Consider the following 15527-nt stretch of genomic DNA (forward strand, 5'->3'; position numbering starts at 1 on the left):
GCTCCATGTTCAGCATGGAGCCTGACGTGGGGCTGGATCCCACCACCCTGGGGATCATGACCCTGGGATAATGACCTTAGCTGAAATCAAGAGTTCGACGCTCAACCCACTGAGCCACCCAGGTGCCCCACCCTGTGGATTTTTAGACTTTCATGTCTTTACAGGGGACAGTGTTTTATGGGTTTTTTTTGTCGTTGTTTGTTTTGCTTTTTATAGAATCAATTATTTGCAATATGAATTGGGATTAAGGAGATTAATTTTTTAAGTTATACTATTTTACATGAACTAATCTATATTGTGAACTTCAGTTACTCCAAATAGAGGAAGCCTGCTGTACTTAGAAATTTGCTTGTCTTCCTTTTTTCTTCAGCATTATATTCTTCCAACTTTTTAGTTTCAAACATTTAGAAAAGTTGGAAGAATAGTACAGTGAATACTCATGTATTCTACATAGAACAATAACAGCTAACATTTTGCCCCAGTTGCTTTATTCTCTCAATATATATATGTCGGAGGAGGGTGACATGTTGAGTGAAATTTTTCCTTAATCTTTTCGAAGTAAATTATGGCACATCACTCTTACATACTTCAGAAGGTATCTCCTAATAATAAGGAAATTCTCTCACATGATTACAATGTCATTACTATGCCTAAGAAAATTAGAAGTAATTCCATAATCTTTAATACCCAGTTCATATTTAAATTTAAATTTCTTTAGGGTTTTCTGGGTGGCTCAGTTGGTTAAGCATCCCACCCTTGATTTTGGCCCATGTCATGATCTCATGGTTTGTTAGTTTGAGTCCCACATCGGGCTCTATGCTGACAGTGTGGAGCCTGCTTGGGATTCCCTCTCTCTCTCTCTCTCTCTCTCTCTCTCTCTCTCTCTCTCTCTCTCTCTGCTGTTATCCCACTCACATGTGAGCTCTATTTTTCTCTCAAAATAAATAAATAAACATTAAATAAATAAATTTAAATTCTCAGTTATTTCAGAAATGTCTTTTATGGCTGCTTTTCTGTTTTATTTTTTTGTTCCTCCATCCTGAAAGCAGGATTTAATAAAGGTTCATGCATTTGGTATATTTGATTTTTAAGTTAGTAATTTAATTCCGTTAGTAATTTAAGTCTGTCCCATTAATTCTTAGCATTTACATTTACCATTAAATTCAATTAAAGTTTTTACAAATCCTACTAGAGTTGACTTGTTTAGCACCTTTTCTGTATAAGTATAGAATAGTCTTTATTAGTACTTGGTAATCTTTTTACAGACATTAAAAATTCATGTTGAAATCCTACCTTTTTTCCCCACAGATATTCCAAATGTCTTGGTTGGCACTGTATTTAACATTGATGATGGAAATGGGGGCTTTGTGGTTCATTGGTTAAACAACAAGGAGTTTCATTTTACATCATCTACTGAAATATTTATGCAGCAATTACGAAAACTTTCTGAGAAGCAGGTAGATCATGAAAGTGACGAAGGATATAGAGAAGATGAGGAACGTTCACAGGAGGAAAGAGAGAGGGGTTTGCATATGAAACTAGACCATGGTTAGTATTCCATCTTCAGATTTTTCTTTTTGGCAAGTTAACAGCTTTGTGTGATACCACTTTTAGCTTATAATCCTTCCTTCCTGCTCTTCTTTTTTTACTTTTCTGTTCATTCCATTAATATTTACTGACTATCTGCTATCTAGCTCTGTATGCTTTGTTATACATATATTGCTTTGAGTAATGTAAACCGTTGGAAGCCATTTTCTTTTTTGGGGAACATGTTTTGCTAATGGTAATAATGATAGTATGAATGAAAATTTGATTTCTTTAAAGTAAGAAATAATAGTAAATTTCAGTTAAGACTAGAAAATGTTTTCCCTCTTTGTTTTTTCTACCCCTGCCTCCCCCAGCCATAAATTGGAAAAAGAATTCATAGTTTCTAAAGATAGTATGCTATGTTATACACAGCATACATAGTCGAGTATGTAGATGAATTTTTATAGTATTATTAGTATATGCTGATAAATTAGTGTATTCTGATAAATTTATTTTCTGATTCAGAATTATCCCTGGATAGAGAATCTGAGGCAGGTACAGGATCATCAGAACATGAAGATGGAGAAAGAGAGGGAAGTCCTAGAACCTTTTCACGACCCAGTGTACCAATGCCACTGCCCACAGTCCTGCTTGATCGGAAGATTGAAATGCTGCTAACTGAATGGAATAAGAATCCTGACATGCTTTTTACTGTACACCCTGTAGATGGTACCTTCCTAGTGTGGCATGTAAAGTATTTGGATGAATATAATCCTGGAATATTTAGACAAGTCCAGGTATATTTTACTGATGAAGCAATTATTACATTTCTTAAAAATAAAGATACTATTCAGATGAACCATCTTTTCAGAAATACTCAAAAGATTTCTTTTGAGAAGCAACTGAGAAGAGAATACTTGTTCTTGTCACCAAGGGGGGGATCAATGACCACAAATTTAATAAACCTGGTTAATTCAAAGTAAAGCGAATTGGGCTTTGAAATGTCATATGGACTATTTGAATACATATGTGTTGGGGTTTTTTTCCCCCTAGAAATTCACAATGTTTTGAATAAACTTAAGAAACTACCCTAAAAACGTGCCTCAGGATGAGTGCCCTTCCCCCCAGTTTTATTAACTAAATCTAGCTACCTTTTTCTGTTATCTTCCTGAACTTCATTTCTATTTAGAGTTGTGGTTGTGGTCATTCAGCTGTACAAGCAAGGCACTTGAACTTTTTTCTTCAGGCTTCTCTTAGGCTGTGAATAGAGATATGATATTACATAAATAGAGGCAAGGCATTAGACCATAAAGAGGTTGAAAATGATAGTTTTTGCTAGGAAACTGAGATTTGACATTTTGAAAATAGAAGTATTTTTGGAAGACTTTTTGAGAGGCGTAAAACTACTTACATTGAATCATATTATTGTGTTTTTCAGGTTTCTTTCTCTTCTCGGATTCCTGTAGCATTTCCGTCTGGTGATGCAAGCTCTCTTAGTAAAAATATCATGATGTATGCCTGTATAAATGCTACAAAAGATCCTCCCCACACCCTGTTACACCATGAGATGATGGCTGTAGGCAGTCCTCATGGATCACAACCATACTCTAGATCACACAGTACAAATATGAACATTTTGGCTCCCACAGTAATGATGGTCTCTAAACACATAGATGGTTCTTTAAATCAGTGGGCAGTCACTTTTGCAGATAAGTCTGCCTTTACCACTGTTCTGACTGTATCTCACAAATTTAGATACTGTGGCCATCGATTTCACCTCAATGACTTGGCATGTCATTCAGTTTTGCCGTTGTTATTGACATCTTCACATCATAATGCTCTGCTGACTCCTGAGTTGGACTGTCAGTGGGACTCAGACAATAAGTTAAGTAGACTAATGGATCCCATAAGACATATAAAAGGTTCCTCAAAACAACCTCTTAGAAATGCAGCGACGTGTACATTTCATGACCCAAATGCAATATATAGTGAACTTATTCTGTGGCGTGTAGACCCAATAGGACCTTTGTCCTACACTGGAGGAGTATCAGAATTGGCTCGAATTAACTCTTTACATACATCAGCCTTCTCTAATGTTGCTTGGCTTCCGACTCTTATTCCCAGCTATTGTCTTGGTAAGTGTTCATTTTAATTGTGAAATTAATAAGAGCTTTTAAACTTTTTTTTAATACATAAAATGATTTACATTTGTCATTAGTAGAAGGATTTTTAGACTTATGTTTAGAATTTCCAGAAGTTTGTTCAAAAATTTGTTTTTAAATTTTTCCCCTCTCATCACCTATTTTCTATTGAATTCTTTTATTAATAATTTTATATCTATTAATTTTATCTGTTTAACTATGATTCTGGACTATGGTTATGCCTAAAAAGAAAAGTGTGAATATAAGTTTCTCCTACTTCAGCCAAAAATAAAAATAAACCACATAATATAATGCAGAGCATTTACTTTCTTTAGGCACGTATTGCAATTCTGCAAGTGCTTGCTTTGTTGCTTCTGATGGCAAAAATTTGAGACTCTATCAAGCAGTGGTGGATGCAAGGAAATTATTGGATGAATTATCAGATCCTGAATCTTCAGTGAGTATTTCCTAATCTTCGTTAAAATACCTAGGCTGATAAGGAATTCTCTTTTTACTTTGTCTAGGACTTTTATTTGTTAGTTTGGGGGGTGAGCACATGTTCTAGGCTCTATGTGACAGATTTATGTGTTTTTTTTTCTTTTAATTTTTAAAACTTTATTTGGGAGGGAGAGAGCATGAGCAGGGGAGGGACAGAGAGAGAGGGAGAGAAAGAGGATCCCAGCAGGCTCTGCACCATCAGCATGGATCCTCACACAGGGCTTGAACTCATGAACCTCGAGATCGTGACCTGAGCCAAAAACCGAGTCTGACACTTCACCGACTGAGCCACCCAGGTGCCCCACAAATTTACATGTTCTTAATTTGTATTCCAGGGTATATGCCTCAGTATCACACATCAATACATTTTTACATTTAAATAAATAAATGACTTTTTTCCTGAGTTACCATGATTTCTGCTTGACATTTTTCACTCTCTAGTTTGGTTCCATTAATCTTTTCTTGCTCTAAGGCAGCTTTAGCAAGCTCTTTGTTTAGGCTGGAAAATTTGAACTTTTCTGAGCATTATTGACCATTTTGAAAAATTCTGTGGTTAGAATATGTTATCAGTGAGTGGCAGTATCTTATTCTGGTAATTCTGAACCAGAAGTCATGTATATTAGTTACTGTTCAGATTTGAATAGTGAATTTTCCATCTGCCTATGAAAACATGCCTTTTATAAAACAATTTTCTAATAAAAATGTTTCCAGTATTGAAAACCAAGTATTTTTGAGTATCTGCTATGTGTCCTTCAAAGTATGGAGAATATAAAGTATAACTTCCTGTGTGTGGCTTTAAGAAGCTTTTAATTTAGCTGAGGAGAGAAATTATTAATAAAAGATTAAATAACAGTTTAAGAGAGAAGCGGTGTCTGAGGGTGGTATGTAATTTATTGCCGAACAGATGGCACTAGAAATATTTCATAATCCGGAAGAGAGAGAGATCAGATTAGGGTAGGCATAGAAGTCTTTATTACAGTATTTAGGTTTGTTTTTAGTAGGTGGATAAAGTTTAGAAAGACAAATCCTTTGCCTTTTCCTGAGTGAGAGACTGGCCTGAAAGTATGCATACAGGAAAGTACATGTATAAGTAAGACTTCTTCCAGGAGCGATGAAAAAACCACTTGGACTGGAGCCAGAGGTTTGGCATCGAGGAAGTAGCATCTTCAAATCATGGAATTGGGAGATACTTTATAGGTCACTAGTCTAACCTGATGCTTCATTCTTATCCTTGACCACATTCCTGCCAATTTGTCATCTGGCATCCTAGGTAGGGGGGAGTCTCAACTCTAAATGCAGCTCATGACACCCTTACTACTATACTGAAATTAAATTTGTATTCCTTAAATTCTGCTTGTTAGCCCTGGTTCCATTTAGAATAAGTCTAATATTCTTTACATATGAGATCACTTCAGATATTTGAAGACAACTGTCTTATAACCTATGAAACTTTTTTCTTCAGGCCAAACCTGCTCCCCCTCCACCAATAAACTAACTCTGTTTTATATTTGACCCTGGTTACTCTTCTTAGCAGTTTTCAGTTTGTCTATATTCTGGGCATTGTGCAGCAGTATTATGACCTGTCTCATTAGATTCTATTTTGTTTTGGGCAGGCATGCCAGGTTCTTTGTATGTAATGGACTCATACTGAGCTGCCTCTGAATTAAATATCCAAAAGTCTCTTCTTGCCAGTAAGCCGTCCTATATTTGTGCATTTGAGTTATGGCCCAAATGTAGGCCTATTTTCACTTTACATTTTCACCTTCTAGAGTCAGTCTTTCAGTATCGCTTCGAATCCAGATCTGTTTTTTGTGTTACTGCTTTATGACTTACGTCACCAATCTGTTTGATGAATGTTGTTTCCACATCTTTATCTGAGGCAGTTACAGAAAAAAAATGTTGAACAGGATAGGACTGAAAAAGAGGCTAGTAGTGTACATGTGAAATCTTTTTCCATTTTTATTGTCTTAAATGTTTCTTTAGCTTGTCCCTGGGATTTCCATGAGGCAGCTTGTCATGTACTTGGCTGAAATAAATTACACCCTGTCTGCCAAATATTCTGCAGTCAAAAAGGAAGTCAAATTTGTGTGAGATGATTGTTTTAATGTATAAATAGGTTAATGTATGTACCCTGATGTCTGTTGGTGACTAAACCATTGTACTAAATAGACATCCAGCTCTTTAGTCTGCCTTTTTTTCCTTTTTGAAAATTGGAATATTTACCTCTTTCTAGTATTTTGGCTGTGTCATTTCCTCTGATTTTTCAGAGAATATCTTGAGTAGTTCATTGGTCTCATTTGAAAAATTTCCCACTAACCTGGACATTACTTTTCCAGAAAATATAATTTTATTTAGAGCATTTAGATACATTCTTGAAATTTCTTAACTTATCCTGGTCTTCTACTCTCCCTGCACCAATGTACATTTTTTTCTTAAGCCTTCTATTTTTATTAATTTTTTAATGTTAAAAAGTAACACTTGTTCATTGTAGAAAATTTTTGCTTTATTTTCAGTTTTGTGCAAGCTAAATTCTTGAAGTAGAAGACCAGAGACAAAGAAGGAATTAGGAGTTCTTTATTCTCTGAATTTTTGTTAACATTAAAGTATCAGCCTCTGTTAATGAGCTCATCTTTTCCTGTTTTTTTTGTACTCTGAAAACAGTAATTTATTCAATTACTTACTTTTTTGAATACATTTTTAATTTTGGAATAGTCCTAGATTTACAGAAAAGTTGTACATGTAGTACAAAGTTCTCATATACATCACAACCAGTTTCCCCTATTGTTAACATCTTGTATTACCAGAATATATTTGTCACAACTAAGAAACCATCATTGGTATGATATGATCAGTTAAAGTCTAGATTTTTTAAGATTTAACTGATTTTTCTGCTTATGTCCCATTTGTGTTCTAAGATCTCACCCAGAGGGGCACTTGGGTGGCTCAGCCAATTGAGCTTCTAACTTCAGCTCAGGTCATGATCTCGCTGTTAGTGGGTTCAAGCCCTGCACTGGGCTCTGTGCTGACAGCTCAGAGCCTGGAGCCTGCTTCAGATTCTGTGTCTTCCTCTCTCTCTGCCCCTCCCCTGCTTGCATTCTGTTTCTCTCTCACTCTCTGAAAAAAAATAAATAAATAAAACATTCCAAAAAAAAATTTTTTTTTTAAATTTGAGATCTCACCCAGAAAACCACGTTATATTTAGTCATCATGAATCCTTAGACTTTTCTGGTCTGGAATAGTTTCTCAGTTTTCTTCATCTTCCTCAGTATTTCTCATGACTTTGACAGCTTTGAGTACTACTGGTCAGACAATTTGTAGAATTTTCCCTCGATTGGGATTTATTTGTCTGCTACTTTTCTCATGGTTAGACCAGAGTTATGGGTTTTTGGGAAGAGTACCCCAGATATAAAGTATCCTTCTCAACACATTTTAAGAGGGTACATGCTATCAACATGGTAATTAGTGCCTTTCTTCTTTTTTTCTTTTCATTCTTGCTAGAAGTTTGTTAATTTCATTGATATTGTCAAAGAATGAGCTCTTTGTTTCATTGATCTCTTTGTTTTGTTTTCATTTTCATTAATTTCTGCCCTTATTTTTATCATTTTCCTTCCTTATTGCCTTTTTTGGGGGGTGTTCTTTTTCTGGGTTTCATTAAATAGGAGCTTAGAGTTTTGTAACTTTTCTTATTTTCTAACATATATATGCATTTCGTGCTTTAAATTTTCCTCTCAGTACTGCTTTGGCATTCTGATAAGTAGTATTTTTTTTGTTGTTCATTTCACTATATTTTTAAATTTTCCTTGAGAATTCTTTTTTTAAAGTTTATTTATTAGAGAGAGAGAGACCAAGTTGGGGCAGAGAGAGAGAGAGAGAGAGAGAGAGAATCCCAAGCATGTTCCACTCTGTCAGTATGAAGCCTGATGTGGGGCTTGAATCCATGAACCATGAGATCATGAGCTGAGGCAAAATCAGGTCACTTAACCAACTGAGCCACTGAGGTGCCCCTCCTTGAAAATTCTTATTTGACCCATGGGTTATTTAAAAGAGTGTTGTTTAGCTGCCCAATAAATACTGGGAAGAGATTTTCCTTTTATCATCCTGTTACTGCCTTCTAGTTTGACTCCATGATGGTAGGAGAACGCACTATAATTTCAGTCCTTATACATTTATTGTAAAGTTTGTTTTATGGCCAGGACATTGTCTGTCTTAGTATGTATTCCGTGGCACTTGAACATATTCCACTATTGTTAGATGGGGTGTTCTACATATGTCAGTTAGATTTTATTCTCATTAATTTTGGTGTTGAGTTCTTGTAGATCTTTGCTAATTTTCTGTCTAGTTCTATCAATTCTTATGAGAAGGGTGTTGAAATTTCCAACCGTAATGGTGAATTTGTCCATTTCTCTTTTTAGTTCTGTTAGTTTTGTGTTTCACATGTTTTGCAACTCTGTTTTGCATATACATTTAGTCTGAAATCAGGGTGTTGGCAGGGCCATGCTCCTTATGAAGGCTCTAGGGGAAGATCCTTTCTTGTTTCTTCCTAACTTCTGGTTGCTTCTACTGATCTTTGGTGTTCTTAGACTTGAAGCTACAATACTCTAGTCTCTGTCTCTCTCTTCACATGCCCTTCTTCTCTCTGGGTGTTTTGTGTGTACTCTCCTTAGTCTAGTATGACCTTATCTTAAACAGATTAGATCTGCAAACATCCTTTCTCTAAATAAGATGGCATTCTGAGATTCTGTGTAAACATGGATTTTGATGGGATACTATCCAGCCCATTATACTAACCAACGTTTTTTCCCTCATAAGTTATATTTACAGTTGCATAGCCAGGAACCTCCAAAGTCTCTTGAGTCATTCTGACTTTCAGAGCCATATATTATGAGGAATTGTGAGATTTTTGCCTTTCTGAATGATAGACTACAGGGCATGCCTTTATTGTTGATCTTAAATTCTTAACATCGTTGCTTCCTGTTGAGTTTCCATTATTTCTGCTGATCTTTTTTGTTTTTTTTTGTAAGTCAGAGCAGCAGTGTTCTCAGTTACTTCCTCTACTAATTGTGAGTTGAAATACAGAAAGAAGTTGTCACATGCTGTCCTCTTCCTCAAATGAGATTTTTAGTAGATGGTGAGTAGAGGCTAGTTTTTTTTTGTTTGTTTTTTGTTTTTTGTTTGTTTTGTTTTTCCTTTAAGAGTCATCTGAAAAGATTTGAATTTTATTCTGGGATTGAGAGATGGATTTAGGGGACACCAAAATTTTTTGGACAGGGAATTAAAGGGGTTAGTTTGCAGGATCGAGTGTAGTTGATAAGGTATTGGAAGTCTATTGAGGTCATCAAAGCCTGTGGTAAAATAAACTGGAGCTAGAGTGGTATTTGGCAGATATTGAGAAAAGGTAAAGTAGGGCTTAGTATTTGCTTGACTATGGATACTAAAGGAAATGACTCTAAGGTTTCAAGTTTGTGATAGTGGATCCACTAGCTTTGGTAAGATACTTGTGAGGTGTTGATGATGACTTAAGTTTGAGATACATTGAGTGTGAAGTGATTGAGGTTTTAGGTAGCAAAATGTAGTTAAGATAATCGTTTTGCAGGTATTTGGAAATAAATTCCTAGTGTTACATGTCAGATACCAGTGTATATTTGGTATTTATTATTACGAAAACAGTACTTGAAATCTTGAGAGCTCTAAAGGCATTAGTAACAATTAATGTCCATAAAAGTGACCCTGAGTCATCAAGAAGGCATTTAAATTGAGAAAACTATTTATGAAGGCAGAGATTTAAAGATTTTATTTTTGAGTAATCTCCACACCCAATGTGGAGCTCGAACTTCCAACCCTGAGATCAAGAGTCCCACCCTCCACTGACAGAGCTAGCCAGATGCCTGGAAGGCAGTGATTTAATTAAAGCTAAAAAGAATTTTCCAACCAAAATACTGAAGATAAAGTTGTTCTGGTGCCTGAAAGCATAAACTTTTGAACTTTCTTGCCAAGTGATGCTTGGTCAAGGGAGGTTCGTTCATTCATTCATTCCACAAGTATTTCATGAGTACTTATTAAAGTATTCTATATATTATTCTGTGATTCAGTAATGGGAAGAGAGAAGTGTGGTGTTGAAAGGTAGCTGTTGCTGTTACTAAAAACAAGTCTTTTGTTTACTTACTTAGAGTGTGTGTGTGTGTGCACGCACATGCATGCGTGCACATGTGCAGGGAGGGGCAAAGAGTGGGAGAGAGAAAATTGTAAGCAGGTTCTGCGCTGTCATGGGGCTTCAACCGGAAACCTTGAGATCATGACCTGAGCCAAAATCAAGACTTAAGATGCTTAACTGATTGAGCCACGCAGGCACCCCGTCATCTCTACTTTAGAGATGAGGACACTGGTGTACAGAGAAATGTAATGACTTGTGCCAGTTCAATTAGCTAGTAGTTGTAGAGCCAGGATTTGAGCCCAGGCAGCTGGGCTCTAGAGACCAACCTCTTTTTTATTATTTATTATTATTTTTAAAGTTTATTTATTTTTAAGAGAGAGAGAGAGAAAGAAAACGGGCAGGGAGAGGCAGAGAGACAGAAGGAGACACAGAATCCGAAGCCGGTCCAGGCTCTGAGCTGTCAGCACAGAGCCTGACATGGGGCTCGAACTTTGAATGGCGAGATCATGATCTGAGCTGAAGTTGGATGCTTAACTGACTGAGCCACTCAGGCACCCCTAGAGACCAAGCTCTTAACCACTATGCTGTGCTGCCTCTAAAAAGCCATTTGCTTCTACATGTTTGTCAAGTTGTACCCATTGTTTTAATTCTGTAATTTAAATATATAAATTGATGATACGTGAGTATAAAAATTTTGATTTTTTTAATAAAGAAATGTTTTGGAAGTATATTGAAAAATAATTGCTGTTCATTAGGTATGGTGAGACAACAATAAAAGAATCTAGGGGGAATTGTAAAACCAAAAAACTGCACTCATTTCTTTGTAGGTATCTTTCAATTGTTACTTCAGTTTATAAAGAACTGAAAAAGACATAGCCACGGCCTTACAGGAGGGGTTATGCAAGAAAGACGAAAGACGTTTAATTCCTATTAGCAGACGCATGTACTTAAAGGCCCTCACTCTACACCAAAATACCAGTTAGTTCATGTGCATTTATGTTTTAAATAAAACAAAATATTGAAGGTATATATGTATCATTTTAAAATGATTCTCTGGGTTAAGCAACCTTGTTGAGTAATTAGTCATCTCTCTCTCAATTGTATGGGATAAGAAGGCTTATCCTGTGCATGGAAGGAACACTTAATTCAGATGGTGGTGGTTAGGGAAGAGTTTCTAGTGGAGAGGACACCTGACAGGAGACTTACTGAAGGTATGAATTGAAAGTGAGGGAGGAATGACCCAGCAATAGCACTGCTAGGAATTTACCCAAGGGATACAGGAGTGCTGTTGCATAGGGGCACATGTACCCCAATGTTTATAGCAGCACTCTCAACAATAACCAAATTATGAAAAGAGCCTAAATGTCCATCATCTGATGAATGGATAAAGAAATTGTGGTTTATATATACAATGGAATACTACTTAGCAGTGAGAAAGAATGAAATATGGTCTTTTGTAGCAACGTGGATGGAACTGGAGAGTGTTATACTAAGTGAACTAAGTCATACAGAGAAAGACAGATACCATATGTTTTCACTCTTATGTGGATCCTGAGAAACTTAACAGAAGACCGTGGGGGAGGGGAAGGGGAAAAAAAAGGGAGGAAGGCAAACCATAAGAGACTCTTAAAAACTGAGAACAGTCTGAGGGCTGATGGGGGGTGGGAGGGAGGGGAAAGTGGGTGATGGGCATTGAGGAGGGCACCTGTTGGGATGAGCACTGGGTGTTGTATGGAAACCAGTTTGACAATAAATTTCATATTAAAAAAAAAAAGTCAAGGAGGAAAAGAATATTCTAGGTGGAAGGAACAGCCATTAAGAAGAAACAGGTATAATAAGTATAAGAAAATAGAAGAAGTATAAGAAAGTGCATGATAAACTATAAGTATTTTATTATGCCATGCCTATTATAGCCATAGCATTGAATGTAAATGGCTGTCGGAAGTAGATGAGATTGGATAGGAAGGTACAGGCTAGATTGTGGAAAAAATATATTTATTTATGATTACACCCTGCTTTCTTTTTCCTCCCTCCCATTTAATTTACCATATTTACCATTTTTAAGTGTATAGTTCCATAGTGTTAAGTATATTCATTGTTGTTCAACAGATACTAGAACTGTTCTACAACTCTAGAACTTGGAAGTGTTTTTTCTTCAGCTTTATTGAGGTATAATTGACAAATAAAATTGTAAAATATTTAAAGTGTACATTGTGATGATCTGATAGAAGTTTGTCTTACAATACTGATACTCAGTATTCATTAAACTTTAATTCTTTTTCCCTCTTCTCCCACCAGCCTTTGGTAACCACCTTTCTACTTTCTGTTTCTGTGATGTTCACTACTTTAGGCACTTCATATGAATGGTATAATACAGTATTTGTCCTTTTGTGATTGGCTTATTTTGCTTGGTATAATGTCCCCTAGGTTTATCCACATTGTAGCAAGTGACAAGATCTTTTTAAAGGCTGCATAATATTCCATTGTATGTATATACTTTATTCTTTCACCCGTCATGGACATCTGGATTGCTCTGTCTCTTTGACTCTTGTGAATAACACTGTGATGAACATAGATATGCAAATATCTCTTCATGATTCTGCTTTGAATTTTGGGGGGTATATGCCCAGAAGTAGGATTGCTGGATCAGTCAGTAATTCTGTTTTTAATTTTATGAGAACCTCCCTACTGTTTTACATAGTGGTACACCATTTTACATTCCCATAAGCAGTGCACAAGGGTTCCAACTTCTCTGCATCCACTCCCACACTTATTTTCTATTCTTTTGATAGTGGCTGTTCTGATGGGTATGAGGTGATATCTCATTGTGGTTTTGATTTGCATTTCCCTGATGATTAATGATGTTGAGTACCTTTTCTTGTGCTTATTGGCCACTTGTATGTCTGTTCAGGTCTTTTGCCTGTTTTGGCTTTTTTGTTGTTGTTGAGTTGTAGAAGTTGTTATGTATCCTGGATGTTAACCCTTTATCAGATGTATGATTTCTACTTAATTCTTTGATTCTGTAGGTTGCCTTTTTACTCTGTTGATTGTTTCCCTTGACAGGCAGAAGTTTTTAAGTGTGTTTTTTATTTTGTTCCCTGTGCTTTTGATGTCATATCCAAGAAATCATTGACAGAACCAATATCCTTTCCCCATGTTATCATGAATTTTAGGATTTTTTTTTCAATTTCTACAAAATATGTCAGGAATTCCATTGAATATGTTGACTGGTAGTATGGACATTTCAACAATATTAAGTCTTATAATCCACAGCATGAGATATCTTTCCATTTATTTATATCTTTTATTATTTTTCTTAAGAATGGTCTGTAGTTTTCAGTGTATAAGTTTTTCTTAAGTTTATTTATTTTGAGAGAGCATGAGTGGGGGCGGGGCAGAGAGAGAGAGGGAGAGAGAATCCCAAGCAGGCTCTGTGCTATCAGTGCAGAGCTCAGTGTGGGGCTTGAACTCCTGAACCATGAGATCATGACCTGAGCTGAAATTGAGAGTCAGACATTCAACTGACTGAGCCACCCAGGTGCTCCTTCAGTGTATAAGTCTTTCATCTCTTTTTTTCAGTTTCTTCTTAATTTTTTTTTATCCTTTTTATCCTTTTTGATGCTCTACTAAATGAGATTGTTAATTCCCTTTTTGGATTTGTCATTGTTAATGTATAGAAACAGACTTGATTTTTTGAATAAAAAAACTTTGCTGAATTCAGTTCTAACAGTTCTTTTGTAGAATTTTTAAGGTTTTCTATAGATCATGTCATCTGCAAACAGATAATTTTATGTCTTTTGTAATTTTTTTGCTTTTTATTTTTTATTTTTTGTCTAATTGTTCTGGCTAGAACTTCCAGTCTGTGTTGAGTAGTAGTGGTGAAAGTGGGCATTCTTGCTTTGTTCCTGATTTTAGAGAAAAAATTCTCAGTCTCTTCCCATTGAGTATGACCTTATCTTTGGGCTTTTCATATATGTCTTTTATTATATGGAGGTAGTTTCTTTCTGTTCATAGTTTGTTGAATGTTTTTTTTCCATGAAAGCATGTTGAATTTTTTCACTGTTAAGTCTGTTTCTCTGTGGGGGGAAGGTGGTCTAAGACTTCCTATTCCACTATTTGCTGATGTTACCTTCCCATTATGCCCTGCTTTCTTACAGTCTGTTCTCAACAGAGAAGTCAGAATGGTATTTTTAAAGTGTAATTTGGATCATGTCACTCTTTTAAGCCAGTGTCTACAGTGATCTGTAATACTGTACAGTGTCTGCCTCTTACCTCTTATCCTGCCTTCCTTCATTTCTCTGATACTGTTTTTCTACTTTTCCTCTACTTCATGTTGGCTTCAGCCACACCAATCTCTTTACTGGTCCTGGAACATGGCCAACACTCTCTCATCTAAGTGTCTTTTACTTACTGTTCTCCTTGCCTGGAATATTCTTCACTCAGATAACACATGGTTGTGTTCTTGCCTCCTTTAGGTCTTTAGTCAAGGGAGGACTTCCTGACCACCCCTGTCCACTACTTCCTGTCCACTTTACCACTTTATTTTCCCCTTGGCACTTAGTACTATTTCACAGTTTGTGTACTTTTGTATTTGTGTGCTGTTTGTCTTCTTTTGAATGTAAGATAAGGCAGTGCTGTATTCCCAGTGCCTGATATCTGATAAGCACTCTTTAGATACTTGTTGAGTTGATGAATGAGTTAATGAATATCACACTGAAGAGTTTTATTACCTTGTGAAGACAATGGGAAGCTGTTCTACCAATGTGTACTTCATCAGTGCAGTATATGATACAGGTTTTCTCCATCCTCTTTTTCTTTCTTCTATCAAAATCTTCACTATTTTGAACTGGTATCTAGTTATTTTGATTTGTGCACTTTTTGTTATTGCAGAAATTGAATGGTTTTCATATTTTTATTGGCTGTTGTGTTTTGTTTTGAATTGCTTGTTCATGTTCTTTGTGGGATCATAGTATTTAAATTGAGAAGGAAGACCATACTAAGTCGGAGAAGCTACACAAAGATATTTCTTTTGCATTTTATGGAGAAGAACACATTGGTAAGGGTTGCACTTTTTCAGGGAGAGACAATCAGTACCACTTTGTTTTAGTCTCTATGTCATTCACTCAGAGCCTAGGTGGGAAACAGATGACACACAAAGTTTTAACTGAGGAGAGTTTAATGAAAGAACTCCTTACAGAGCTGAGCACATG

General features: G+C 36.0%; 1 protein-coding gene across 5 annotated transcripts in view; it reads left to right on the top strand.

Moving 5' to 3' along the window:
* The window catches only part of DMXL2 (Dmx like 2), a 150547-nt gene that overhangs the window by 69340 nt on the left and 65680 nt on the right, over window positions 1–15527 (top strand). For all 5 annotated transcript variants that reach the window (XM_027067248.2, XM_027067250.2, XM_027067247.2 and 2 more), the window contains 4 exons: window positions 1309–1548; window positions 2053–2324; window positions 2966–3662; window positions 4004–4125. In XM_027067248.2, coding sequence (XP_026923049.1) covers window positions 1309–1548; window positions 2053–2324; window positions 2966–3662; window positions 4004–4125 — 1331 coding nt within the window. The remainder of the gene's footprint in view (window positions 1–1308; window positions 1549–2052; window positions 2325–2965; window positions 3663–4003; window positions 4126–15527) is intronic.

This window comes from Acinonyx jubatus, chromosome B3 (assembly GCF_027475565.1).
Source record: "Acinonyx jubatus isolate Ajub_Pintada_27869175 chromosome B3, VMU_Ajub_asm_v1.0, whole genome shotgun sequence".
Classification (NCBI taxonomy): Eukaryota; Metazoa; Chordata; class Mammalia; order Carnivora; family Felidae; genus Acinonyx; species Acinonyx jubatus.